At 45.3% G+C, this 27,994-nt stretch overlaps 5 protein-coding genes and 1 long non-coding RNA gene across 14 annotated transcripts; 4 read left to right on the top strand and 2 right to left on the bottom strand.

Moving 5' to 3' along the window:
* Positions 1-423: 423 nt before the first annotated feature.
* On the bottom strand, positions 424-11,203 carry rundc3aa (RUN domain containing 3Aa). Of its 3 annotated transcripts, XR_007959527.1 has the most exons (12): positions 10,885-11,203; positions 4,605-4,720; positions 3,648-3,781; positions 3,497-3,582; positions 3,252-3,341; positions 3,015-3,095; positions 2,781-2,946; positions 1,874-2,031; positions 1,599-1,712; positions 1,207-1,334; positions 587-1,043; positions 424-521 (listed from the first exon to the last, which is right to left on the bottom strand). XR_007959527.1 is itself a non-coding variant. In XM_052049297.1 (11 exons), exons 1-11 carry the CDS (start codon positions 11,163-11,165, stop codon positions 901-903), a joined length of 1,497 nt encoding a protein of 498 aa, XP_051905257.1. In that variant the 5' UTR covers positions 11,166-11,203; the 3' UTR covers positions 561-900. The 3 variants fall into 3 exon arrangements, 2 of the variants coding, with proteins under 2 accessions (XP_051905257.1, XP_051905258.1); XM_052049297.1 differs by lacking the exon at positions 424-521 and having other exon boundaries at positions 561-1,043; XM_052049298.1 differs by lacking the exon at positions 424-521 and having other exon boundaries at positions 561-1,043; positions 1,207-1,313; positions 10,885-11,199.
* On the top strand, positions 4,997-6,205 carry zwi (zwilling). Its single transcript, XM_052049313.1, has one exon. It carries the CDS (start codon positions 5,169-5,171, stop codon positions 5,415-5,417), a length of 249 nt encoding a protein of 82 aa, XP_051905273.1. The 5' UTR covers positions 4,997-5,168; the 3' UTR covers positions 5,418-6,205.
* Positions 6,947-9,925, top strand: LOC127589972 (uncharacterized). The gene is made up of 2 exons (XR_007959528.1): positions 6,947-7,098; positions 8,255-9,925. It is a non-coding gene; the product is annotated as an uncharacterized LOC127589972 (long non-coding RNA).
* Positions 11,204-11,809: 606 nt separating the features above from the next.
* Positions 11,810-14,548, top strand: rnf113a (ring finger protein 113A). The gene is made up of 10 exons (XM_052049306.1): positions 11,810-12,126; positions 12,214-12,293; positions 12,629-12,727; positions 12,844-12,951; positions 13,028-13,137; positions 13,491-13,597; positions 13,664-13,753; positions 13,842-13,935; positions 14,005-14,111; positions 14,407-14,548. Exons 1-10 carry the CDS (start codon positions 12,021-12,023, stop codon positions 14,475-14,477), a joined length of 972 nt encoding a protein of 323 aa, XP_051905266.1. The 5' UTR covers positions 11,810-12,020; the 3' UTR covers positions 14,478-14,548.
* strada (STE20 related adaptor alpha) lies at positions 14,526-19,535 on the bottom strand. Of its 5 annotated transcripts, XM_052049299.1 has the most exons (13): positions 19,393-19,535; positions 19,182-19,239; positions 18,900-18,957; positions 18,502-18,530; positions 16,885-16,987; positions 16,679-16,800; positions 16,459-16,567; positions 16,254-16,377; positions 15,824-15,995; positions 15,633-15,737; positions 15,280-15,548; positions 15,174-15,216; positions 14,526-14,942 (listed from the first exon to the last, which is right to left on the bottom strand). In XM_052049299.1, the coding sequence occupies exons 2-13, from the start codon at positions 19,191-19,193 to the stop codon at positions 14,787-14,789; spliced, it is 1,302 nt and encodes a 433-aa protein (XP_051905259.1). In that variant the 5' UTR covers positions 19,194-19,239; positions 19,393-19,535; the 3' UTR covers positions 14,526-14,786. The 5 variants fall into 5 exon arrangements, with proteins under 5 accessions (XP_051905259.1, XP_051905263.1, XP_051905261.1 ...); XM_052049303.1 differs by lacking the exon at positions 15,174-15,216 and having other exon boundaries at positions 19,393-19,524; XM_052049301.1 differs by lacking the exon at positions 18,502-18,530 and having other exon boundaries at positions 19,393-19,505.
* Positions 19,488-27,661, top strand: ddx42 (DEAD (Asp-Glu-Ala-Asp) box helicase 42). Of its 3 annotated transcripts, XM_052049291.1 has the most exons (18): positions 19,488-19,623; positions 20,436-20,657; positions 20,740-20,890; positions 21,070-21,116; positions 21,878-21,914; positions 22,193-22,345; positions 22,640-22,744; positions 22,831-22,950; positions 23,028-23,204; positions 23,354-23,482; positions 23,570-23,669; positions 23,754-23,801; positions 23,905-24,002; positions 24,381-24,657; positions 24,832-25,058; positions 25,541-25,651; positions 25,897-26,001; positions 26,412-27,661. In XM_052049291.1, exons 2-18 carry the CDS (start codon positions 20,443-20,445, stop codon positions 26,877-26,879), a joined length of 2,568 nt encoding a protein of 855 aa, XP_051905251.1. In that variant the 5' UTR covers positions 19,488-19,623; positions 20,436-20,442; the 3' UTR covers positions 26,880-27,661. The 3 variants fall into 3 exon arrangements, with proteins under 3 accessions (XP_051905251.1, XP_051905253.1, XP_051905252.1); XM_052049293.1 differs by lacking the exons at positions 19,488-19,623; positions 20,436-20,657; positions 21,878-21,914 and having other exon boundaries at positions 20,789-20,890; XM_052049292.1 differs by lacking the exons at positions 19,488-19,623; positions 20,436-20,657; positions 20,740-20,890; positions 21,070-21,116 and having other exon boundaries at positions 21,123-22,011.
* The last annotated feature ends 333 nt before the right edge of the window (positions 27,662-27,994 follow it).

Here is a 27,994-nt window from a genome sequence, read left to right as displayed (position 1 = left end):
TCTGCTCAAATGTTTTTTTTTCACTATTTACAATTGAAACTTTAAGCAATGTGTTATTCAAGAGAAAGGTTTAATTTCCCTTCGATATATTACCATTACTGCAACAAATAAGTTTGATCATCTATTTTTATGTATTTTCAAAACATGTAATATTTCAAAGGGATGAAAATTACATATTTTTATCCCGCCACCCCCCAAAAAATAAAATAAAATAAATGGAGTGATGAAAACCAATATATATTTTTATAAGGGTAAACTTGTTTATTCGGGGGGTTCTGATTAAAGAAAAAAATCTTCTCATAAAATATCGTGATACATGTTTTTTATCGTGCCTTGGGACTGACTGGCAACCAGTCCGGGGTGTTGTCTTTGGACTGTTGTTGAGCTAAATTACAATTGTGTCATTGATACGCAGATTTATTTTGCATTATAAAGTGGCCTATAGAATTTTCTTCCATTGATTGCCGGTAGATGGAGCCAAAGTTCGCATTTTCCGGTTAAATTGATGATTGCTTCTTTAACTTTCATGCAGTCACAAGTCCTGTGTATCAATCATGCAATCGTGTAAAAGGCAGTTTATTGCAACACAAAACAATAGTAATAATAACAATAATCTCAGGTTTAAAGCGCACAAAGAAGGAAGAAGGCCCAAACAGGAGGTGTTGCCTCACATCCAATGCTGCGTGTTTGTTTTGGTTTGACAGTACAGTATTGACATCTGGTTTGTGTTGTTGTGATGTCCGAGAGACAACAAAATGGTTGCGGGTGAGAAAAAGACCGAAAGAGGCAAAGATAATAACGACCAGAATTCTTGCTGTACATTCGTGGAGACGTTGGCGGTTGGTCCAGGGTGAGAGGGAGGAAATTGAAAGGCGAGGAAGGGTTGTCGGGTGGTATGTCCTAGCTGGGGGAGAGCGCGGGGCTGGGCTCGGTGCTGATGTTGACCAGACACTCGCTGGACTTGAGGCTGGTCAGCGACTTGGAGCTCGGTAGCGACGCCAAAGAGCCGCAGAGGCCCAACATTGATGGTGTGTTGTCCTTTCCTGAAACACCGACAACCACTTTGTCAGGCGCATAACTGCCACCTTGTGGACCGGAATGAACTGCATCAAGCGATATGCCAATAAGGCGAACACGCATCGGGATTGTTATTACTGATCAAGCTACTGTACATGGAACAATTGAAGTGTCATAATCATGTGCTACCTGCTGAAGTCCAATCAGCGTCTCCGTTTTGCCTCTCGTCGGTCCTCTGAGAGTCCAAGTTGAGGCTGTTCTTGGCGGAAAGTTGCTCCAAACTGTGGAAACTCCTCCTGGAGGAACCACAATAATGTCTTCATCAAATATGGTGAAAACAAGCAAAGCAATAAAAGTAGTACTTTGGCACCATCTTTAGGCATCTTGGTGTTGTTGTCGATTACACTCTGCCTGTATTGGCGTCTTCCTTTGCATTTATTATTGGGTGTAAATGCCAAAAGGTGAGAACAGAATAATATTTTTTTTCTAATGTGAAGCGCTCATGCGCATATTCGTTTGCCCCTGTGTCGCTATCCCCTATGACTAATCGCAGGGGTTCACTGTAATATAATTGTGCTTACCTGCGGAAGAGTTTGACGTCTCTCCGGTGGTCGTTGATGGCGGTCCACTGGTTGATGAGAGGGATGGGAAGGTTTTTTCCCAGGTGGGAAGGGTCGCAGGGCATGAGGGAGGAGCTGAAAGAGACACAGACAAAAATAATCATTCATAATTGATCTTCTAAAGCAAGGGGGTGCGACGATCGCGATGCATTCCTCGGGCTACGCCTTTGGGAGGATCTGATGGGTCTCTGGCCGACTTTGCCACTAATACAAGAGGGCATGGGGGGGGGACTCACAGCTGAGCCTGCAGCTCCAGCACAACGGCCTCCAGCTCCTTCTTCTCGCGCTGACTCTGCAATGTCAGCTCTTCCACTTTTGCCCTCAGACGCTTGTTGTCCATCTCGATGTTCTTTAGCTGTGACTCACGAAGGCGAACCAGCTCCTCCAAGTAGCCCTGAACAGCACACCGGGAAGGCACCTGATTTATTATTATTTTTAATTCATAACGGCAAACATATCATCGAGTTCTGAGTGATATTATATTTCTTGAAAAGCCAGATATGTAGAACCAACACCTAATGAATGTATAGCAACCACTCACTTATTTGCGGTATTCACAAATTCACCTATTTGCGTTCATTTTTTTTTTCCGTTGAAAACTATCGCCAGCTATCGACTGAAACTGTCACCTATTTGCAGCGCTTGCCGGATTTTCTTTTCTGTAACAGCCCAAAATGCCACAGGAAAGCGCAAAAGCACTGGCGAAATGAAAAGTAATAATTGGTGTCAAGGAAGTGGCTTTGGTCTTGATTTTGAGGAAGTCCATCCAACCATCCATACATTTTCGACCGCTTATCTTGGGTCGGGTTGCGGGGGCAGCTTTGGCATGGAAGCCCAGACTTCCTTCTCCCCAGCCACTTCTTCCAGCTCCTCCCGGGGAACCCCAAGGCGTTCCCAGGCCAGCTGGGAGATCTAGTCTCTCCAGCATGTCCTGGGTCGTTCCCGGGGCCTCCTGCCAGTGGGACATGCCCGGAACACCTCACCAGGAGGCATCCTAATCAGATGCCCGAGCCACCTCATCTAGCTCCTCTCGATTTTGAGGAAGTGTCAGTTATACTTGTACTTTCTCACTATCCGTACTGGGGCTCGGTCCCCGTCGAATATTTTATGATCTTAATTACTGTATGACAATTTATTTATTACCTTCTGGGCGTATACGATCTTAAATCGCTGCTCCATCTTGCGGCACTTGTTACTCCAGCTCTCCTCATCGGTGACTAGCGGGACGTAAGGATGCTCGGGTACGCTCTCCTCACTGTTGCTGCTGTCTACGCTGCGCCGGTCCTCGTCGTCGCTTAAGCAGTCATAGCTGCGGCGGCGGCGGAGTTTGTGTTAGTGGCACATGTTACCGTGGAGCTAATGTCCAAAAAGTTTTACCTCTGAGTGAACTTCAAGTAGGGAGTGTAGTCAATCACCGCCGGGGACTTGCCGTCCAATGTTTCACCCTTCAGGCAGAAACTATACAGAAAAAGTGTCATAGGTTTTGAGTATTATTTCATTTGCTCTGTGAATGTGAAATATTATTTATTCCAAAAAAAGAGGTTTTAGAATCCATCATGCTGATAACTCATCGAATCACCAAAATTTGTTCCTAATTTTGGAACCCGAATTCACCTAAAGTCGATGGCGCCGAGGCCAATGAGCATGCCGGTCAGCACCGTGGCCTCTTCCCTCAGCATGATGGCACCGTCGTCGTAGAACCTCCTGTCGACACAAACAAACCTGTTAAATGTTTTTGGAGAACAAAAAAAAAATGTGCCTCTTCCTGGAGCTCGATTCATAGTTAAAATGATCATGAAAATGCAGACTTAAATTCAAATGAATTGAAATTTGACTCAAGATCTGAGCGTGAGCATGACCTGGTCGTTCTGGTGTCCCTCAGGGCAGTGGACACGTATTCCGAAAGACGTTTCTCCATTAGCGCCACTCGAATCCATGCCCGACCCTGCGTTAAAAAAAAAAAAGATGTCAGGCACAAAACCACAATCACACATAATGACGAACCCTTGCCTTGGCTCGAGACGTGCTGATGTTCTCAATGTTCTCGATGCTGCTGATGCAGTTGTTCTGCACCTTACTACAGGCCAGCCGGATGTACTCCCAGAAGCTGCGCTGTCCATCTGAGCTGAACCAGCTGGCTGAGCCTGATGAGCAGAGATGACAAAAGTATTTCTGCAAACAGTTTCTCTCTATTTTTTTTTTAACATTTGTAGTGTTCATAAAAAGAAAAAAAGTTCCGTTGCCTTCATCGTTAACTCAATCACGTTTCTTTTTGGTTGCTGCTGTCCCTGTTTTTTTATTGGTTTTTTTGGGGGGGTTGTGGAGTAGACCCATTTTTTGACATGATGTCTTTATACCCAAAAATTAAAAGTACCAATATAGTTTCAAATGTAACAGAAGTAAAAAGTCATCAGTAAATAAGTACTTCAAATACAATCATTGAAAAATCGACGCAATGACAAAGTAGCGGCCCGGTAGTCCAGTGGTTAGCACGTCGGCTTCACAGTGCAGAGGTACCGGGTTCGATTCCAGCTCCGGCCTCCCTGTGTGGAGTTTGCATGTTCTCCCCGGGCCTGTGTGGGTTTTCTCCGGGTGCTCCGGTTTCCTCCCACATTCCAAAAATATGCATGGCTGATTGAACACTTTAAATTGTCCCTAGGTGTGAGCGTGAGTGCGTATGGTTGTTCGTCTATGTGTGCCCTGCGATTGGCTGGCAACCGATTCAGGGTGTCCCCCGCCTACTGCCCGAAGACAGCTGAGATGGGCTCCAGCACCCCCCGCGACCCTAGTGAGGATCAAGCGGTACGGAAGATGAATGAATGAATGAATGAATGAATGAATGAATGAATGAATGAATGACAAAGTACTGTGCAATGGAGTATTTGCATTTCATGACTTCCCACCTCCACTTCCCAGCAGGAACATCAAAACTTGCTCAGCATCCTTGCGGGGGGTGCTTTTCGTTACCTTTAAAGCGGTGACTGAGGATATGTTCCAAGATGGCGGCAAAGTTGACGAACTCTTCGGCTGAGTCGTCGATGGGCTCCGCCGTGTACTTTTCCAAGAGAGTCTTGACCGAGAACCTTGACAAAAAAAACAGAAGACTCTTCTTTAGCCAAGTTCCGTACTCAGCGTACAAACGTACTACTGTATGTGAGCACTGCGATGCGGCCGTGGTGGTGGTTGGCAGCTTTTATTTTTATTTTTTTCCCGGTGGTGCTGGTGGTGGAGCGGGGCACGCCATTTTATCCCTGAGGTCACCCCAATTGTCTTGTGTGCCACACAAAGCTCCCTTCAGCGTTATCATGACAACAATACAATTAACCCCCTGTCCCTAAGCGGTCTTTGTGCACGCACTGAGCTTCCAGGTCCTTTTGTGCTCCGTGTATCAAAAAAAAAAAAAGATCAAATCCTTCCCTCCCCCAGATCGCAACTATTTAGGGCTTTCGCTCCGGATCGCAAGGGTCCCGAAACGGTCAATGGCCACGCAGCGCGCATGCTAGGAGTCAGCAGCCACCCTCTTCCGGGGCGATGGGCAACACCAGCATCACCGAGGGCAAGACTGCCCTGGCTGTGGGAAGCACTTCCATCGCCAGGGGGAAGACCACCGTCGCCATGGGCAACTCCTCCATCTTCCGCGGAGTGACCACCACCTCCATGGGAGACTCCACCATCCAGAGGCAGAAAACCACCGTGGCTCTCGGACGAGCCAGCTTCAGCCGAGGGACCACGACCACCTCCTTCCGCAAGGCGCTCATGCCCAAGCGTAGGAACACCTAGATGGAGCGCACCCCAGGAGCCGGCACCGCAGCACATAAGAAGAAGTCTAAAATCGACTCTGAGAGCGAGTGGAAGACCAGCTATTCATCCAGCAGAACTTCCTTCAGCAAAGGGAAACTTTCCCTGCTGGGCACCAAGTACGCCATCTCCTGGGGCCAATTCTTCATCTCCTGGAGCAGAAGCACGCTAACTTTGGGGAAGAGCGGAGTAGCCGTAGGCAAGACCTCGGTCACACGGGGTGGGACCACCAGCACCATCACCACGCTGACCTTCAACCACGGGACCAAGTGCGCATCTGTGGTCAGGACCACCCTCAGCAGGGGCGACAAGACCCACAGTCATGTCTACTGGAATTACCGGCCGTGAATCCAGCACATAAAAAAAAAGAAAAACGGGGAGATGTACGTCTCAATCCAGTATGTACTCCCAAAAGAAAATCAAAGATAAAAGACGGACATGTCGCTCTGGTCTGTTTTCGTCAAGTGTGTCACGGTGCTCGTTTTTTAGGGTGAGGCGGAGTTTTATGGTGTATCAGCAAGTTGAAAGAATTGTGTGGAATCATTGAGAAGTTTAACCAGGGGGGGGGGGGGGTGTTTGAAAAGATAAGAGTGCGCTTTAATCAGCAACCATTTAATGCACAATTCAATGTTTATCATTGGTTTGGTTGTCGGATTTTACGTTTTGAACCACAATACTATTTATCACGTTTTCTAACTCTGCTTGTCTTGTTTGCGACCAATCTGTAATGACTTGCGAATGGATAATAAAATCCATTTCAATGAACTGCACGGAAAGACATTTGAAGTTGCTTTCCAGTTATTGCTAACATTTAGACTTGGAACAATGGTGCAGATCAAAGTGATGTCACTGTGAGATTGCGCATCGCCCCCCCCCGGTCCCCACCACGACTCTTAACAATGTTCCCGGTGTCGTCGAGTCCACGGGACAATTGTGCATCTGTCCTAAGTCGTAACCCCCGGCCCCTCACCCTCTCGATAGGCAGTCTCCCACCTACGGGCTGCCTCTGTCCATTCACAGCGACTCCCGGGTGGTATGCGGCCTTCCCGAGCCCACGTCCGGCAGCTCAACGAAGGCTTTATGCCGGTCGAGGGTCTCTCGGCATTCCGGTGGGCTCCGGATCGTGGCTGGCGTTACTACTGCGTTTGAGGACTTACGGAGCGGGGCGTTCGAGCTGCATGAGCGTGCCATGCTCAACCTGGAGTGAGATCCAACCTCTGCCTCCAATTCTGGGTCCGCACGGCGGAGAGCTCCACCTCAATGGGCAACACCAGCTTCACCGAGGGCAAGACAGCCCTGACGCTGGGCAACACCAGTATCAAGCGGGGCAAGAGCAAGTTGGCCCTGGGCAACTCCTCCATCTCCCGGGGCAAGAGCACCACCTCGCTGGGCTCCTCCACTATTACCAGCGGCAAGACCAAGATCTCCTTGGGCGGCGCCTCCTTCAGCCGGGGTACCACTACCACCTCCTTTCGAAAAGCCATGTTCCCCAAACGCAAGACGCTCTAGGCAGGGAGGGGGAACCTCATTCCGATCTCGAGGGACAGGAGCAAAAGACCACAAACATCTGCGACGGACCTTCTCCAACCGGAAACAAGAGCTGGATTGAATTCACTTTTGGGGCTTTGACTGTTTTCTGGAGCATATCGGATAAGTCAAACAGGTCAGTGGTGTCTTAATTCTACCATAAGAAACTGAAACATTCAGTATCAGCCAATTCTAGACCGAGTCTGAAAAGACGTTTAAAAACGTCTTTGGGAGTGAGTGAGTTTTCAGGTAAGCATGAAATCTCGTTCATGCCGCAGAACCAAACAAAGTGTCCCAAAAAAAAAATATTGATACATTGATGCTCTTCTGCCGTCTATGGAAAGCTTTCAACGTCGTGACATGATGCTGTCACGCAGAATATATCAAGACATATTTTTTTAAGATATACAGCAGACACTCGTGTGCCTTGAATCACTGCTTCGGAGTGCCGAGCATGGTTTGTGTCAGTATGCAAGTCACAACCGACAAAAGTGGATTAGTGAGCTAACTCTGTTTCCTGTCAACATCCAGAACCAAGAAAAGTGATTTCAGGAGTTAGGAATGGCTTCTGTCAGTATCCAGAAACCGGCATCCCTGGCGGCCCTTGCACCCACGTTAGGAAGAGCTTTTGTACTATCAGTAATTTAAATAGGTGGTGGATGTGGTGGGGGGGCTACTGTTCTAAGTGACCTCATTGACCAGATTTCACCTTCCTGAAGAGCCCAAAAGGGAACCTGCTGGTGTAGCCTAGCAGCATGCCCTTGGTACCATTCGACACAGAAAAACAACAGCTTGTCCTCCTGAAAAGCTTCTTTTGTGTTCAAGCCCTTCAACATACACAACCCACTCTCACTACTAATTGGAGCGGCGCCTGGCCCACTCACGGCTCACTTTAAATGAACCTCTTGTTCTCCCGCCGCGCCCTTTTTACTGTACACTGGAATCCTTGAGGTCAAACACAATCGGTTCTGGAACCTCGGTAGAACTTTTCTCCTTTTCTTGTTGGGGCGGCGGCTTTAAAACTAAAAAAAAGCCAAAGAAAAATGATTAGGTGCTCACCAACTGGAGCTCTTGCGCAGTGCTTCAACTGTTTTTTTTTCCCACAACGCACTTGTCCATTGTTGGACAGTAACTAGTCAGTCGCAGGTTCAAGTGGTCTCAACCGGGTGGCATGGACCACTGCTGGTTAAAGGTTCTTTGAATTATTTCCAGCCTACCAAGAACAAACTCCCCTGATCCCCCTTTCTCTCTCTCTCTACTTCTTTCTTTCTCTCTCTATATATATTTTTCAGTCGCATTTGCAGCACACGATGATGAAGCAAGACCCACACAGTCTGGTGGACCGTCTGAGGAGATGTTGCGAGAGAATGAATGGCTGATGATGAATAATTCAAGAGCTTTTGAAACAAAGCCAAATTTGAAAAGTCTAACTCCGGTCGGGTGTGTCTCCCCATTCCCTTTCTGCCATATTACAGAGTGTCTTGGCAAGTAGTTGACTGTCGGTGGAAGTGCGGGAAGGAACAAACAGACGAGGTGGTCGGGAATGTTGGAAATTGGTTAGATGAAGGCGAATGGAGAATCTTTAGATGCCTCTGCTGTCTTTACATCTTATACCGAAGAGGGGAGAAATCGAGCCACGAGTATTCTCTCCGCCATCCCCTTTTGGTCTCACTGCTGTCATTTTTTTTTCCTAGGTTCACCGATTCCCTTGCCACCGGTGCCAACACCGTAAACAAAGCATCTAAAACCTCTTGTTAAAAATTGCGTAAACGGACCCCTGACCGGTTGCTAGCAGCAACAGCAGCGGAGCCCAGTGACAGTGTACAGCAATTCTTCAGTCGTCTTCCCTCGCAAGGCTTCGCTGCACTCGGTTCTTCCTGTTTTTTTCCCCCCCCAAGATGTCATCACTCAACGTCTTCATCATGGCTTTTAATGCCCCTGACAAGGACTTCATGTTTTGAGGTTTGGTTTGTTTTCCCTTCAATTCCATGCAAACGGACCAAATAGGCCCTGGAATGAACAATGAGGGCACTCGTTAGAGCGACACAAAGACCCTCGCTTAAAAAAAATACATAATTGTATTTCAATTAGGTTGTTCAAGTCAAGTACAACTTTATTGTCAAATGTGCTGCACATATGAAATTTCTTCCCTCTTAAACAGACAACAAGAGGAGCCGCTGTGGGTGCCCGCGCCGCCACAGAACAAAACATTTATATTGATGTGGATTAGGTTTAAAGTAAGTATTAGACCAAGGGATTTGGTTTAGGGTTCCAGGGCCAGTGGGCTAGGGTCTGTTAAACAGCCTACCCTCTGTAGCTAACAAATAGCGCGGTCAACGAAAACATAACCTAAAACCAAGTCTTATACCGACACCAAAATAGTATTTCAACTCATACAAAAACTCTGTGTATTATACCGCAATGTCGTTACAGTTCTAACCTGGCAGGCACCACAGTTTGGGAATTAAAATATCACTAACATCCGCTTAGCAAGTACGGCAGCAAATAGGCCATGTCGCCACTGCAGCCAGCTGATGTGGGACCGTTACCCCATCGCCACTGACCAACTTGTAACGACTACTTGAATGGCTTCCGTGACCGGCATGTGCGAGAAGGTAGCAGGACTCATGACTGCCGCTCATTAGAAAATGGGAAGAGATTAAAAAAAAAAAAAAAACGTGTCAACAATACTGATAGAAATATGCGTGTGCTTGCCTTTTAGGAGTGTCTCGTCCTTGTCCACCGTTTTCATATTGGTTACTGATATAAAAAAAACACTCTAACTGATCTGACAACAGTCCCACGTCTTTTTTCGTGAGCTTGTTAATTTCCCAAAAGAGGTTTCTTTTCTTTCTTTTTTTTTTTTTGCGACCTATGACCTTGTGTGCTTCACTATCTGTGGCACTAAAAAAATCAGCAGGAAAGTTGGATTCCTGGAATAAAAACTCTTGATGATGTGTCTATTTTTGACTGTGTCTTTGTTGTTCTGGTGGAGGGTGTATTTATTTTTAACACTACTTATGACACAAGATTGCAAGGTTAATGAGTATTCAAATGACATTCTCGAACTGGGTAAGGTAGGTAAAACATGAAAGTGGTGCCCCCCCTGCTATTCGCAAGACACTGATTGACTGAGTCTCTGACCACGCCCTGTAGCATCTTAGCCAATCACCTTCCAGTATGCTAATAGTTCTTCCACGTGTCTCTCATTTTTCTGCCATTTGTGTTGTTCAGCCACGGCTCAAGGATTTTTTTTCTCTCCCATGGCTAAAGGGGGGCTTGAACGATACATAGGAAGGCTGGGAAAATGATTTTGACATTTTTTAGAATTTAGACATATTTTTTCTAAGACGTCATGGCCGCAAAGCAGGCCTCGTCGTATGCCCAGTGGGAAAGCTCCGTTTGCGACAGCCGTATAACGAGATGCGTGCACAGTAAAACCATGACCTCCTATGATCATTCATGATGATGATTTATGGGACACATCAAAAGAGAAAATGGGGGAGGAGGAGATTTTGCACGCCCTTGTCCCATCTAAGCACTTGACATCACTCACTATGATGTAGGAGCTTTTATTTCTTTTACTTGTTCATAGATTGTTTATTAAAAATATATAGGCATGATTCAGCGGGTGATGATAAAGGAAAAGGGTCGAGATATTTAGGGAGGATTAAAGCGCTTTAGGAGCACAACTTCCCATCCATGCTATACTATTTTGAATGTCTGTTTAGAAGGAAAGGTGGCATTATAGGGCAAAAGCAAATATTAGACAGATATTGAAGTGAAGTACTTGCCCTCGGCCACTTGGTACTTCAATTATTATTATTCAATTATATTTAATAACCAACTAAATGTGATCTTTACTGTGCAGCGCATGCACATTAAGGGGGGGGGGCGATCCTGGTCGCATGTCGTGATATACCTGCACACCGTGATGAGGTTCTTTCTTTCCACACCGACGCTCCGGACGGACGCCTTCTTCGACATCAGACCCATAGCCATTGCTGTGTGCATGCAGCCGGGCTCCATTCGTCCATCCAGCAGCAGCGGAGCCGGGAGCTGTCCGCACCCCACACCAGCCCCCGCCTTCCCTCGGGCAGGCTCTGTGTCCGACGTGCAGCCGCTGTCCTGTGGGGGGAGGCGGTCACCGACGCAGCGGAGAGCGGTGCGGATTCTGCTGCTGAGGCTGGAGGTCGAAACCATTAAGCGCACATTGTTTAAAGCCACTATTTCCGGTCAGGCCCTTCAAAATAATAATAATAATAATACACTGTCATGTTACTTTCTGTTATTTTTACGAATTCACGCTAGATAAAGCTTTAAGGTCCATGCTGTACCATATTGATTTTTTTCGGCAAACATCGCATGCTATTGCTGCTTAGGTTTGAGGTCAACAATCTTAAAGTACAAAATAGAAACTGTGGTTCCGGTTGTGTGCTTCGAAATAAAACCAAAACACTCACATGAGTACAGTACTATTCTAGCTCTGTTTCACATTTCAAGAGAATATTTTAGTTTTAACTTATTCGTAGCTAAATCAAATCCAATGGGTGATTTAGTTTTGTTCACCCCGGTTAATTGCGTTTACTTCACTTGGGTTATGCTCGCTGTGCTGAAGTGTGCTTCTGGTTCCACCTCACGCAAAAGATGCTTTCACGTGTACTATGAAAACATTGTAGCGTATTAGTCAAAATCGTGGCTACATTACGTCTTATGGTACAGTAATGTATTTATTTTGTGGGCCGATTTTAATTATGTTTTCTGTGGCCTTAATTCCATGATACTTCCGTGTTGGTAGAGGGCGCTCTCGCGTAAAATCTTCATGGGTTCATTTCCGGTTTTACGCAATGACGTCTTCATGAATACTTTGCCAATCAACCAAAACTTAAAAGCACTGGTCAAACATCATATCCAACGGAATTAGTCGATATTCACTTTTGTTTAGTTCACGCAAGCTAACCAAATTTTCATTCGGGTAATTCGGACCCAATACTTCCAAGTCTGTAGAGGGCGCTGTAGGGGAAGAGTTCTGTATTGTTTACAAACTCAGCGGACAAGATGGCGGAGGCGGACAAATTAAAAGAAGGTTCTTGCACTTTCCTGTTCAAAAAATCTAATAAGAAATTTTCTGGGAGGAAAAGAAAGGCCAGTGACAGCGATAAAGGTACCAGCACTGATTGAAATTATATTTGTACGGTTGCAAGTAATTTTAATGTGTTAATGTGTTTCTACGTTACGATCCCGTGCTCAGATGGAAACAGTGATGAAGAACTCAGCTCTGTGGTCAGAAAGGATAAGAGAGAGACGCGAGTAAATCCGATGATTCAAAAGGTACCATAATAAATTAAAGTACAACTTCTAATTAGGACCGGGGACTCTTTCTATGTGTTTTTTGTGAGGACTATTTTGTGCGTCCTCGCTGACCTGCACTGATTGCACGTACATGACTGAGAGAAGCTAATTTAGCAAACAAACACCAAAACATGATTCGATGTCAGAATGAAGGAAAATCTATTAAAATCAGAAATTGGATGTTTGTGGTTTTTCGGCCCATATTGCAGTTCCCAGCCATACTTTTACCGGCAAATAATATATTTAATTGAAAGCATTTTTGGTTAAAACAAAAAAATCTCAAGATAGTACCTTCATGTGTCCTTTGTATACAGTCCAAGAAAGTGGAGAAAGAGGCTGTATCCTCAAGTGAAAGCGATGATGATAAGGAGGACAAGAAGATAACCATTTCCTACAAGTCAACACGTTCAGCTGTGAGTTGATATGATCAATATTAGATTTTTGATCATGATTATTAATAGTAGATAGGCACCACTCGGTATGTAATGTAGCACCACATCATTCACTTGTACTGTGCACCTACTAAAAGAAACCAGAGGGCCCAGAGGACATGGGGGCCACGGCAACGTACGAACTGGACACAGAGCGCGACAAGGACGCTCAGGCCATCTTTGAGAGGAGCCAGAAAATCCAAGAGGTAAACAACAGATCAAAATGTGCAGATATTGACTTAGCCACGGGTGATTCCGATTATTGCCTTGTGCCCTTTCCAGGAGCTGACGGGTAAGGAGGACGATAAGATCTACCGCGGCATCAACAACTACCAGAAATTCATCAAACCCAAAGATACTACCATGGGCAATGCGTCCTCCGGCATGGTCCGGTGGGTAACCATCAACCACTAATTCGGATTGAGCAATTGGCAGCATAGGGTGGTACATGTCAAAATGTCTCTACCCTGATGTTGATGAAAATAATGGGTTAATCTGCTTTATTCTGCAGTTAAATCACTGCTTTCATATGCATAAATGTTTTGCCATGTTTTTACCAAGGGAATGGCAACATTGATGTTGCTATTGGAATATTTGCCACGCTGTCATGTTACTATTGTAAGGAGAGCACATCACTCGTGTCCGCTAAAAATAAACCGATATTAATAATCACCCCACCCCCCGGTAATTGACAAACCCGTCACAGTTGCGCAGTCCTCCTGCTCATTTGTGGCTGAACTAACAGGAAAGGACCCATCCGGGCTCCGGAGCACTTGCGGGCCACGGTTAGGTGGGACTACCAGCCAGACATCTGCAAAGACTACAAGGAGACCGGATTTTGCGGCTTTGGAGGTAAATAAAATATGTAAACAGCAAGTCAGTAGGCAAGATTGTTATACCTTCGGGTTCTTTTGTCAGACAGTTGCAAGTTCCTCCACGACCGATCCGATTACAAGCACGGTTGGCAGATCGAGAGGGAATTGGAGGAGGGCAGATACGGCGCCAATGGTGAGCACGGTCATAGCTGCTGAGGAAACCATTCAAACACCATTATCATGACCAAAATATTTTGTTCTTCCTTAACATTGTGCTCTAGATGAGGAAAACTACGAGGTGAGCAGTGACGAGGAGGACTTGCCGTTCAAGTGTTTCATCTGCAGGGAGTCCTACAAGAATCCCATCGTCACAAAGTAGGCAGCTCTTTTGGTTTGAATTTGTTAATGCTTGCACACTGCAAACTCGCATTTACCTCCGCTCAGGTGCCGTCATTACTTCTGCGAGGCCTGCGCCCTTCAGCACTACCGCAAGTCCAAGCGCTGTTACGTGTGCAACACTCAGACCAACGGTGTCTTCAACCCCGCCAAGGGTGAGTCCCTCAACTCTCCCTGTGCTTCACTCGCCCGCTACTGCTGGAAGTTTTGGCCTAAAAGTAGATTTTTTTTCATCCTCAAAAAGCCTTTTTTCAAATTCAATTGTCACCGTTTTTTTTTTTTAATCAAAAATGTCCCCCCGTCTTCACCTATTGTGCATCACACAAAAAGTGAATGTAACTCAGTAAGATGCAGTCAAATTGTTTTTCCTACAGTACAAAGAATATGTATATATATATATACAAGTCAATTAATCACCGGCCACTTGCACCTATTTCATGTTTCTTTCAGACTTGCTGGCCAAGATAGAAAAACGGAAAGCCGCTTCGGACCTCCCTCCATCCGACGAGGAGGAAGACTGAAATCGACCCCACCTTTTCCCCCTGTTTGTGTGTACAATGTGAATAAAGTTATATTTTTTAGCAAGTGGAAACATTGTTTTTATTGTCAAATCTGTAACATTCATGCACAGGAGCCAGTAAATGAACATGCAAGCGTGTGGGTTGAGTGCGAGGTAGAGTATCTTTTGTACAAGGCCTGAGAGGAAAAGAAGGCCATTTTAAGACAACGACAAGCGACGTCAACGGAAGTGAAACAGCGGCCGGCTCGTCACCTCCAAGCAAAGCAACGTCTATTTACACACGGACACGGCTCGTCCCTGTCTGCCGACGTCAGAAGTCCCAATCGTCCACATCCAGGTGGCTGAGGTCCGACTCGAGGCTGGCCAGCCTGGACGGTGATGGCTGCAGCTGCGAGCTTTCGCCACTGCCAATGGGCGACGCGGGCCTCAGCAGCTCGGGCAGCGCCTCGGAGGGACGCCGTTTGATCTGAGAGATATGGGCACACGATCCGTGTGAAAACAGGCTGGGGCAAAAATGGGTACAATATACACTCAATTTGACTACATTGACAGATATGTTTTCATTCATGCGAATACCTTTTCTGTCTTCATTCCCACTTCCCTATCTCATTCAAAATTGCCTTCACTTCCCTCTTTCAAGAGCTATCGTGTTCCCCGTGGCCTACAATGTCGGAATAGATTGCTGTGTCATACAAACCTGTTTAAAAAATGGATGACCTATGAGAGCGGAGGCAGAGGGTCTAAATGAAAGAAAAGAAAGTTGTCAGTTTTATATGCAGTTTTATTGCTGACATTCACACTACCTCTTCTCCGGGTCCCTCTGAAGACACAACTCGACAAAGGCGTGAAAGTGCGGCGAGAAACTGCGATTGTACGGGTGTGCAGATGAGGAGGAGGGAGCTGGTTCGCCGTTGGAGTGGCGGACTGCGCCAACGCTGCCGCCTCCTCCCAGCCCTTCGCAGATGCCCGAGTCTGCGCCGGAGCGCGACGGCTTCATGGAGAGCTCCTCCGGCGGGATAGTGGTGGTGTCCAGCAAGCACGGCACTGTCCCGTTTAGCTTCTCCAGCAGCATCTGAGCAAGGGGAGTGGGGAGAGGGGGTTGAGTTTGAGTCCTTCGTGAGATGTCCAAAATCAGGTGGCTGCAATATCCACTTACTTGTGTAGCTGGCATGTCCTTAAAGGGAACGTGTCCGTTAGCTAGCTCACATGCTGTGATGCCCAGGCTGTAGATGTCTGAGCGAAAGTCATAGCCCTGTAGGTTCTAGAAGGGGGACCCAAAAAAAAAAACACACACCTGAAAACAATTATGTAGTCACTCACTAAACGGAAAGTGAGATTTCGCCATACCTGTTGCAGCACCTCGGGGCTGAGCCACGGCAGCATCTTGACGCTGTTCTGCGGGAAGTCATGCACCACCTTGGCCCGCTGGCCGTGTCGGATCAAGCTGAAGATGCTGCGAAGGCCAGACATGCGCACCTGGCCGTCAGCGGCAATCAGCACGTGGCTGGCCTTCACGCTCCTGCGCGTGACACAAAATCAATACCTTGTTCCATGAACTAAATATACACCAGCATGCACCATCTTTATCAATACAGTATCTCTTGTTTTTGGATTTGGGTTGAATTTCTTTTCACACCTCTTCAGTGCTGATTTTTGTTTGTGTTATGTTGGTTGCACATTAATTATTCGTGCGAATGCAGCTCTGTGAATATTGCTGCTGCCACAACTTCCTTTTCCTCATGAGATTAATCTATAATCCATCTATCCATCCAAGTACCTGTGCACATATCCCATTTGGTGGATGTACTCCAGGGCTTTGAGGACGCCCAGTAGGATGTACGCGATGGCGAGCTCACTCATTCCGTCAGGAAAATATGTGCTGACAAGCTCTCTGGCCGAGCCTGGGTGGGGGAACAAAAATAAATGTTAAGTATGACTTGTGAGCATGGACAGTGATTGGTATCGACGCACAAGCATCTCACCATACGCCATTAACGGAGTGATGACCCACAGCTCGTTCTCGGCGATGAAGACACTTTTATAGGGCAAAATGCTGGGGTGGTGAAACAACTTGGACACGTGCAGCTCGGCCTGCGGGAGCGACATTAAGCAGCGAAAGACGCGAGGGGTTGTCTCATTTGAGTTCATTCCTTGAGAGGAGATTTGTCTCGATCAGATGACGACTTTCAGGTTGATGCCGACCTGCAGGTACACGACCATGTCGTTCGTGCATGACTCCAGGTCGATGCGTCGTATGGCCACGTGCTCCCCAGTGGGTCTGTATTGGGCCCGGTTGACCGTCATCAGGTGGTCCAGGCCGTGACCTGTTCAAGAGACAATGCTTGATTTCTATCAAACTCGGATGGTGCGGGTTGAGTGTATTAACGAAACGTGGGGAAGGAGCTTACCGATCACAGCGAGCAGCTGATAGGCGCTGCTGTCGGGGAGGAAGCTGCCCATGGTGTCTCGACGTGGGAGGGACGTCACGCTTTCCCTACTGTCCTCATGGGCCTGGACAAAGACGCAAGAAAGGACACATGGAAGTTCATGGAAGTCTTGACGTGACGGCATTGATTTAACAAGGACCAAAAGACACCCAATTCCCAGTTTGTTCCTAATATGCTCTGACTTATCCGTGTCAAACTAATTAGTCACCATTTATTATGTTCTCCTCGCCATTTCGGGGGTTGTCACGGAGCACGATTGTGTGGCAACTGAACAAGCGGTCTTTTCCTAAATCAATTCTGACAGATGTAGGACATGTGCAGGTGTGTTTTAAAAGATGTTGGATCCGCTGCTCATGGTAATTCACATACAAGACCCTGAATCAAGAAAAGCTGTGTTCCAAAGCTATTCACAATCAAGACACTTTCAAACACATTTGAAAAAAAAAAACTGCAGACATAAAATATATAGAAAATACTGTGTTTTGTCATATCTGTGCACATGCATGTGCCTTTAAGAGGCGGGGCAAGGTGAGGCTGGGGTGTGATGCAAGAACGTGTCTGTGGCCAACAAGTGAGTTTTTCTGGCCCTTCAATAAACAGCTGATAGCTGCATCGACCGTTGCTCTCCTTTCCCATTCACAGGAACAGTACTCTAAGTATAAGGTGCAAAAAAAACAAAACAAAATATAAAAAGCTCCGTATCAAGGACAAAAAAATGATAATCCACAAAACAGGTGATCGCTGAAGTGGATAATGCAGATTTTATCAACATGGAGTGTACTCAGTGTGTGAACAAGGTGTCCAAACCCACAATTCCATTTGTGCTATCACCAGCAAGTTATCACCGTAACACATCTTTGCAACAACATTCTGCGAAGTGGGAAACCACGAATTTGCATGAGGAATCCGCCGTGTCACTGTTTCTAAGGTGATGTACAGAACAAACAAATCCCGGTACAATGTTGTAACTTGTGGAGGTGGGGCGACGAGAAGAGACTGACAATCCAAGGTGACGTTCGTCAGGCGGGCGTCGCCATGCATTGCCACAGCGGAACACGCCATCCAACGCCCAAAAGCCGCACGGCATGAGCGAACACCCGGGACTAACATGCGCCCTATGTGATCTCCAAACAAGCCGCCATTTTGCAATGCTTCTTAATAGTACTCAATCGAAACAAAGAGAAGGGCTGGTCAAAATAGCCTGATCTAATTTTCGCAACTTAATAATTTTTCCCCCTGATTGCTTATTGAAAACAAAAAATGATTACATGACTCAAAACGAGCTTTGTTTTGTTTTTCCCTTTCTGAAAGAGACGTCTACATAGTTGATGCTCGATCAATAGGAACGCATGTGAGCACCTGGTGTGATCTTCCTGCAGTGACTTGACTTAATACGAAGCACGTCGTTTGCCAACGCCGGGCAGACACGGAGCAGTTACTCATGCATACTGAATAAGTGTGACAACATATGTGGTCGGTGGGCTTCCACACACACCGATGAACCTGTGCGCACACACGCGTCATGCACACGCACGACAGGCATGGAGGGCCGTGGCGATGCGGTGACAGGACACTTACTTCCCCGTGACAGAGTTCCTGAGATTGCTCTGTGGTAGAAAGACCGCATCAGTGACATGAAGATATGAAGACACATCAACACCATCTTGTGGACTACTTTAGGGGACCACCTCCCCGGAGCCTTCAAAGAGGGCATTGGCCAGTGAGCTGGCAAAGTGATGAGTGAGACTGTATTCAACATTAAAGGCTCAGTTACACAAATCACCGTGGTCATAGTGACATTCTCAACTTATGAAATGGGTGCCCTTCCCTGACCGTGCACAATGACTGCACCTGGCCAAATAGTTAAACGTATGTACCCCAACCGTGACAATTAAAGCGTCTAAATGTACAAGAAAGTATTTTTTGTTCATTGGATCCTTATGAGTTATTATACAACAATGACTGTTGGGCCTCACCTCCAAACAACTCCAAATCCCGCAGGCTCTCCACACTCAATTTCTCAGACACCCAACGCTGACAGACAGAAGGTTACAATTGACGGACAAACGGGGAGAAAAAGAGGAAAGGCGATTGAAGCATGAATGAAGACAACTTCCACAGTAATCAAATCTGCGATGAATGACTCACAACACTCACAAAGGCAGCTTGCACAACCCTCTCAATTGAATGAATAGACTAAACAAGATTCAAATCTATTTCACTGAGAGCATAATGGTAAATAGGTGGATAGGACTTACAAGAAAAGACATTGATCCCTTTGTTTCATCTAATCTTGAAACCAAGTCCAGGGAATACCTATGAAAGCACATGTAAACGTTCAGTTGTCATGGTGAAGTGCACTGGCAAGCGATGCTAACACCCTTTGAACTGACGTTAGCTAGGCTCGCTCACGACTCTTCATTCATACATAATCCCCCATGATGCGATGTATTTAACGTGTTCACTTACCGTTTAAACCATACAATGTGCGGAACGACAAAGATTTGACAAAAAATTTACATTAACACAAGTAAACAAGCTTGCCATCCTCGGGGTACCGCCGAGAGCTAACTGTTGGTGTCGCCCATGAAAAACGTCATACAATAGGAGGCAGCAAAACTGGACGCGCAGATGACGTAGGCGTTATTCCTCCGCTGTAAATACAATTCAAGGGCTTCTTTTTGGGACATCAACCAACGGGTAAATTAGGGATATTATGGCTTCCGTGTTAAATTGAAAGTGTAACATGTTATTTCTGTGTGAAATGCACATTATTGTGTCACGCCACAAGTATGTAAAAACCATGCGCACGCTCTTAACGGCCTCAGTTCGTGGCCTGTCGAGCAAGCTAGTGCTAATGCTAAAACGTCGTCATCGCGCTTTCGCTAAATTGATTATTCTTATATTGTTACATGCCCACGATGCAAATATTTTCCTGGTTTTAGATAGTATTTGTTATTATTTACGATGCATAGATTTAGACGTACCTTTGTCAAGCAAGCGATTCATCGCACCTCCATTTTAAAACAAAAATCTGCACGAAAACAAATCTCTTTTTATAGGGGAGTTGAGTTTACTTGAAATGTAATACGAACATGTTTCCAGAATGTCGCTGGAGCAAAGACTTGTGATTAAATAGGTCAATTTAACATATTAATTCTGGGATATCCACACTGGACATTTCATTAGGTACTCCTAGGTTGTCAAAATGGCGTCCAATTAAAGATAATTAAAAACATTTGAATATAGCAATAATTGTACTGTTGCCACTCACAAGGGTTTATGGTCAAAGATCTATCGCTGCCGATACGTAGCAGTGTTCATAATGGCCTGTAACAATTGTTTAGACCCAATTATAAACACCCAACTATGATACTAAAATACTCAAATGTGATCAGCTGTTACATGCGGACCTTTCTCTACATAACCTTGACTAGTTTATCATGGTCATGTTCGTGAAATGAGGCAAATTATTTTCGGGGGCGGTTTTATGTTTAATTTTTTTTCCACAGCAAGGCAATGAATTGGAATAAAGGTGGTCCCGGTGTGAAGCGTGGCTTTGGCTTTGGGGGCTTTTCCCTCGGAGGCGGGAAAAAAGAAGAATCATCACTCCCCCAGAAATCCCACGGGTCGTTCAAGCCACCGGGATCAAGTGGCAGCGGCTACGGGAAGGGCCAATTGCCATCTTTCTACAAAATCGGTACCAAAAGAGGCAATTTTGACGAGGAGAATGCGTGAGTGTTCCCTCCCGGGTAGCAGAAAACACACATGAAAAGAAGTACAGAAATAAAATTGACAAGACAATTTCCCAACAAGGTACTTTGAGGACGACGAGGAGGAGTCCAGCAGCAACGTGGACCTGCCGTACATCCCGGCAGAAAATTCGCCCACACGGCTGCAGATGAAGTCTGGCGGCGGCTCAGACAGCGATGACGATCCCCTTGACGCCTTTATGGCTGAGGTTGAAGTAAGCTTGATTCGGTATTTATTAACGTTCTGTTCTGGGGCAGGGTAAATCGTCAGTTTTATCGATTAATTAGAGTTGATGTGCCAGATTTTTAAATGAGCAATCATTTTAAATTTTCGGCCTTACCACCCAGTCGTGTTTTGTCTAGCCGTCTAATTGAAAAATGTCTTCTCTCCCAGAACCAAGCGGCAAAGGACATTAAGAAAATCGAGGAAAAGTCGGCCAAGTAAGCCTATCTTGAGTTTTTTCTGACAGTCTTACGTAGGTGTTTAAATTGAGTGCTTCAGCAAGAAGGAAAATGCCCACAATTCAAATAGATTGTTGTGTGGCACAAAAAAAGTGATATGCAAGCATTTCCTTTCTGCTTTTATGGCTTCTGTAGTACGGAAGAGCATTAGGGTCGCACTGAAAATATAATAAAGTAACCATATTGGGAGAATTATATTAAGATCTTATGATAATATAGTTTTTCTTGTAATATCTCATAGCCTTGTTCTCCTCGCGTAAGATTATTTTGTAAAATGACACTTTCATTCTCCTACCATATGACATAAGGCTTGTAAAATTACAACCGCATGAACATGATGGCTCGATTCTCAGTTCAAACTTAGAGCATTAATTTTTGTCTTGTAATATTACAACTTCATAATCCTAGTATTTATTTTGCTCACATTCCTGCTTTATTTTTGCACTGTTTTGAGTACTTTTTCTCATTACAATTCTATATTCTCATGATTGATGACATGATTCTCTTAAAATCGCAAATCTTGTAACATTACGTAAAACTCCAACTTGTACTTGGGTCATTGAACTCAAATTTTAATTTCCAGTGTGGCCTTAAGACTCCTTTGTACGGTAGTTGGCATACTATCAGGTAAACACAGTGAGCCACATGCTCACACGGGTGTGAGGGGGGTGGGGCGGGTCTCTCTTGGGTGTATGAACGAGCCGCAGGGAAGTTTTTTTTTTCTCCGCTTGTCATTTCAGGGGTATTCGCGATGACATTGAAGAAGAAGATGAACAAGTGAGTAGTGAGACCTTCGCAATACTTGAACCATTTGATCGCATCTCTTTGTCGATTGAGAAAACATCCCCCCACTCCTTTGCTGTACAGGCAACATGTAGGTTGTATTGGATATTCACCATGCTTATTCTTGTCTTTTTTTTCTGTGCAGACAACAAAGCATGTTTAAGTGTTAATTCAGCTCAGAAGGGTCATTCCACAATATTGACTGACAAAATTCGATGTGTCCTTATTATTGTTGGTTCAGTTCTAGACATGCGCTGTTGTGCTTTCTGCAGGAGGCCTACTTCCGCTACATGGCCGAGAACCCCACCGCCGGCCTGACGCCAGAAGAGGAGGAGGAGAACGTTGAATATGACAGCGATGGCAACCCCATTGCCCCCGTCACCAAGAAAATCATTATGCCCCTGCCTCCTATTGACCACTCTGAGGTATCGCAACGTAATCCCTCTGATATCACAGCCCAAATATTCATTTCCGGTTAGAAGCGAGATTCAGTCAACCGCTGCCATCGCCAAGCTGTACCAGTCAAGCATAAATGCAGTATACATATTATGTTTTATAATGATAGCTATTGTATACATACAGATTTTCACCTATTGCCTGCAAGTCCGGATCGTAATTCTAACAATGAACGCAATGAAATAACGCGCGTTAAGTTAATCTAGCATCAATCATGAAATGGTTTTTAAAAATCTGAATATGGAATTGGCGCCCCACCATAGATTGATTACCCGCCGTTTGAGAAAAACTTCTACAATGAGCACGAGGAGCTGAACAGCCTGACAGGAACTCAAGTGGTCGAACTACGGCAGAAGCTCAACTTGCGAGTAAGTATTCATATAATCTTGTAACGTGGCCATATACTGCAAATGTCATTTCCCCAAAGCACTGATCCTGAATTCTCATGTTTCAGGTGTCTGGCGCCGCTCCGCCTAAACCATGTACGAGCTTTGCCCACTTCAGCTTTGACGAGCAGCTGATGCATCAGATCCGCAAGTCCGAGTATACTCAGCCCACTCCCATCCAGTGCCAGGTTTAGCGAAATCCTCACACGTATGTCAAAGAAAGTGAAAACACGTTTGATGAGGTGTTTTCTGGGTTTCTCCGTAGGGCGTGCCAATTGCTCTGTCGGGCCGCGACATGATAGGCATCGCGAAAACCGGCAGTGGCAAAACCGCGGCATTTATCTGGCCCATGTTAGTGCACATCATGGACCAGAAGGAGCTGGAGCCCGGGGACGGGCCCATTGCCGTCATCGTGTGCCCCACCAGGGAGCTCTGTCAGCAGGTACGGCGTGCTTGGGGGTTGGGCGTTTCTAGCAGGGTCATGGAGTCCACGTGTATTCAAGCCGGGTTTAGCTTTTGCTGGCTAAGGTTTTAGATCTGGTGTGGCGCTTCAAGCAAAGTTTGGGTTTCCAATTCTTCCTCGTTTTGCAGATCCACGCTGAATGCAAGCGCTTCGGCAAAGCGTACTCTCTGCGCTCAGTGGCGGTGTACGGAGGAGGCAGCATGTGGGAGCAGGCCAAAGCCCTGCAGGAAGGCGCAGAGATTGTGGTGTGCACCCCGGTAAAGAAAAATAACATTCATCCAAACCTACCCACTCAAAAAAATGACAACAAATTGACATGAAATTTGTGTTGTTTTTTTTCACAGGGTCGTCTGATTGACCACGTTAAAAAGAAGGCCACATCTCTGCAGAGAGTGTCGTACCTCGTGTTTGATGAGGCAGACCGCATGTTTGACATGGGCTTTGGTGGGTTGAAGTTACAATGCAAAATACTCTACATTTTTTTAAAAAAAACTCGGAAATGAAGAAGTCATACATTTTTTTTCCCAGAGTATCAAGTTCGATCCATCGCCAGCCATGTGCGTCCTGACAGACAGAGTGAGTGCTTTTCTTTTCCTTAAAATTTTTTTTTTTTTTTTTTTTTTTTTTACTCATTCAGCATTTTTTCCCATAAATGTAATGAATACAATTCCCGCCACAGCACTTTTGTTCAGTGCCACCTTCCGGAAGAAGATTGAAAGGCTGGCCAGGGACATCCTGATGGATCCCATCCGCGTGGTGCAGGGAGACATCGGAGAGGTGCCGCTATTCATAATCCATGTCGAGCGTTATGATGGGGTCACAACAGGGTTTCGAATTTTGATGTCTAGGTAAGATTAGGGTTTCAAACAAGTGTATCAAGACAGGTTTACGGTTTCCAATTAGCATTTAAAGACAGTGATAGGTTTTCAGATTACGGTTTCAGCATAGGATTAGACATGGTTATGGTATCAAATTAGAAGTTCAAGATTTTAAAGAAAGGTTTGTCAAGTTTATGGTTTCAAGCAACTCTTTTTTTTTTAGGACAAGGGTAGGGTTACAAATTCAGTTTTTCAGACAAGTTTAGGGTTTTGATATAATATAAGACGCAATCAATGGATCAACCTGTTTTATTTCCCTTTTTTTTTTTCCCCCCAGGCCAACGAGGACATTACACAGGTGGTGGAGATGCTGCCCAGCGGCACGGACAAGTGGAGTTGGCTGACGCGGCGCCTGGTGGAGTTTACGTCCAGCGGCTCTGTGCTGATCTTTGTCACAAAGAAGGCCAATTCGGAGGAACTGGCAGCCAACCTGACACAGGAGGGCTACAGCTTGGGCTTGCTGCACGGCGACATGGACCAGAGCGAGAGGAACAAGGTCATCAGCGACTTCAAGAAGAAGAACCTGCCCGTCCTGGTGGCCACCGACGTCGCCGGTAAGTTGGCGCCATCATTTTGGGAAAGTAGTCATGTTTATTTTTTCTTGTGTCCACCTTTAGACTGGAGTGTAACTGCAACATTTTACACGGTTTTTTAATTTTTTTTCAGCCAGATTATTTAGGCAGTGGTCATTTTGTTATTTTTTTCTTATTTTCGACTTCCTTCTGCAGCCCGTGGTTTGGATATCCCGTCCATTCGCACAGTCGTCAACTACGATGTGGCGCGGGATATCGATACACACACGCACCGCATTGGCCGTACGGGTAGAGCTGGCGAGAAGGGCGTGGCCTATACCCTACTGACCAACAAGGACACCACCTTTGCCGGGGACCTTGTGCGCAACCTGGAGGGTGCAAATCAGAGCGTCTCCAAAGAACTGATGGACTTGGCCCTACAGGTAAACCACAAAGTAACGGTTTGGGTCAAAAATATTTGGATGAGGTTGGAGAAAAAAATTATGGTAAAATGTAAATTATTTTAATGATAATCAAATTTCATGACATCATTTATAATTAATTGTAATTCACCAGTACATTGTTGTCATTTTTAATTGACTAATATCATAAAAGTCAACATAAAATGTGTCATTTCTGTTTCATGGAAAAAAATACTGAACTAATAATGCATGCATATTGTATTGAACCACCAATTTAATGCTTTCCAAGCATTTTAGCAATAGAAATGTTACTCATGTTTTTGTATTCTAAAACCTTTGTTGATTAAATAATGCATGCTAATGGCAAAAAGATTTATAATTTAATTATTTAATTTAGTCATTTTTGCTATTTACACTAAATCAATTCACACACTAAATTCAGCTGCCGTACTACTTTTGGAGATAACTTTTTACATTGTGTCCTTTTTTTTTTTTCATTCTAGAATCCATGGTTTAGGAAGTCCAGATTCAAAGGCGGTAAAGGAAAGAAGCTGAACATTGGCGGAGGAGGACTTGGTTACAAAGAGAGACCAGGATTGGGCGCTGACACCTCTGTGAGTTTTGATATACTGGTTCACAATTATATTTTATATTGCTGGGATTCACAACCAAGACATTTTGTGTTTGCAATTGTACATTAAAGAAAAGCAACAGAAATCAACACATGCGGTCACATGTTGTTAAACGAGACCATATCTGTATGGGCAGGAAATCCTCAGATTTTGATGAGGCGTGTGATAAACAAATGAATCTTAAATTTAAAAAAATGGAAGGAAACTGGCATTTGTTGACTTTGCAGGATCGCAGCAGCACTAGCAGCGTGTTGGCTTCTTTGAGTAGCTATGACAAACCCAGTAGCGGGGCCATGGGAGACCGCATATCTGCCATGAGGCAAGCCTTCCAGGTACAGTTTTAACTTTTTTTTTTTTTTCTTGTGCTGTAAACCCATCATTAGGGTTACCCTGAGTGGGTGTATATTGATTTATTAGCGGTGTAGTGTCACACCCAAAAAAAAAACCAAGGGTGTAAATTAACAGTTTTGTACAGTAAGAGAACATGCAAAATAAACTGCTTTTGTTTTGTTTCTCAGTGAACGGATTTGCAGAGGCTCATTGAATAACTGCTCCAGCATTTGGTTATCATTTTTATGATAGATAACTACTTTTAACCTGTCGTCAAGGAACAATAATGGCAAAAACAGCGGCAGCTGCATCTGTCCAGCAGGCCTCGTGTTTGACACCCGTGCTGTAGACTACCGCATCATTTATTTTGATCTTTGCATCACACAATTTGTCAATGATTTCATCTTTCCAGGCTCAGTACAAGAGTCACTTTGTGGCAGCGTCCGGCAACCCGCCCAAGCTCAGCGCCAAGTCCAGTAGCTCGTCCGGCTGGACCAGCGCCGGCAGCCTGAGCTCTGTGCCCACCGAGTCGCCCAGCGGCGCAGAGCGTGCCCAGGCCGTCGCCGCCTCTTTCGCCCTGCCGGGCTTTACCAGCGCCGGCTCCCTAAGCACCGTGTCCACCGTACAGAGCAGCGTCCCGACGCCCTCGCGGGAACGCAGCGATCGTGATCGAGAAAGGGACCGCAGCAGCCACAACAGCGACAGCCGTGACAGCCGTGACAGCCGTGACAGCCGTAACGGCGATGAAGGCAGGCGGGACAAAGAGGACAGAAGGAGCGATAGGGACAAAGAGGACAGAAGGAGCGATAGGGACAGAGGAGACGATAGCTTCGCTGTCCCCGAGCCGCCAAAACGTAGAAGGAGTAGGTGGGACAGCTAATGGTGAAAAGATTGCAGATAAATGCAGCTACTGTACAAAACCCATCAAGACCGCTTTGTCCGTAGCATCCAGCAATAGTATGGAGCCCCAGGCATGACCTCGGGAGGGGAATTAAAAATTAAATTAATTGTGGACACAAAACAGCTCTGAAAAAAAATTGACACTCTGCCCCCAATAAAATAAAACACTGGATTTTTCACACAGTATTTTCACAATTTTTCATCTTGATTGAATGCGCTGAGTGACAGTGCTTGTGTTTGGAATAGTGTGAGTGCTTTATAGAATGAAACAAACATTATCATATTCCTCTTAGATTCAGATTGAAAAACTTTTTATCCCCGTGGGGCAATTTGGACTTAACAGCTGCACTGTGCACAAGAAACATGAAATACAATGACGAACATGGGATACAGTGCAAAGGGCCGTTAGATAGCAAAAGCAGAGAAAATAACCTTTTGTCTGCATGTTATATCTCCTCCATGCCGTTTTGCGGTTCCTTCCATACGATACATCAGTTCATGTTGTTGCCCCATTCCCCCTACAACTGGAATGCTGGTATGTGCTTCATTTCTTTAGAAAGCAGTGCAATCTTTTTTTAATACAGAAAAAAAGTGCTCTGTGATAATGTCAAACATGCTTGTTGTTTTTCTTCTATTTGAGTTGTAGTGAAGAAGTGCCTTCCCCTGGCATGAATCTCTTCTGTATGCTCTAGACTGCTTTTTCTCATGTTCATTAATTCATTCATACAAAAATGTTTTGATTATTAAAGACTTTTGAACACATACTGTTTTTTTTTATTATCAAACATTGAATATCTTCATTACACCGGAAAGACATGCAAATTGTGTCAATTTTTGCTCGCAAGTCAGGGGGAAAAAAATGAGACGAGCGAAAATTGTAAACTCAGGTCACTCGCATCTCAAGGCACCGCTGCAACGTGCGTTCGAATTGGTTCGAGGGCGTCTTTCAGTTCAGTCTTCACAGTGGGCCGTCATAGCTTTCAGCAGCGATCAAGTGAACACGATCGAAATACGTAAAGACTTTAATTTGGAGTTTATTAAACAGGGTGTATTCGGATATATCACGCATGATTGTTTGAAATATACCATATTGTT

This window comes from Hippocampus zosterae, chromosome 17 (genome assembly GCF_025434085.1).
Source record: "Hippocampus zosterae strain Florida chromosome 17, ASM2543408v3, whole genome shotgun sequence".
In the NCBI taxonomy this organism is placed as follows: domain Eukaryota; kingdom Metazoa; phylum Chordata; class Actinopteri; order Syngnathiformes; family Syngnathidae; genus Hippocampus; species Hippocampus zosterae.
The sequence above is the reverse complement of the archived record's forward strand: the minus strand, read 5'-3'. Positions and strand labels throughout refer to the sequence as shown.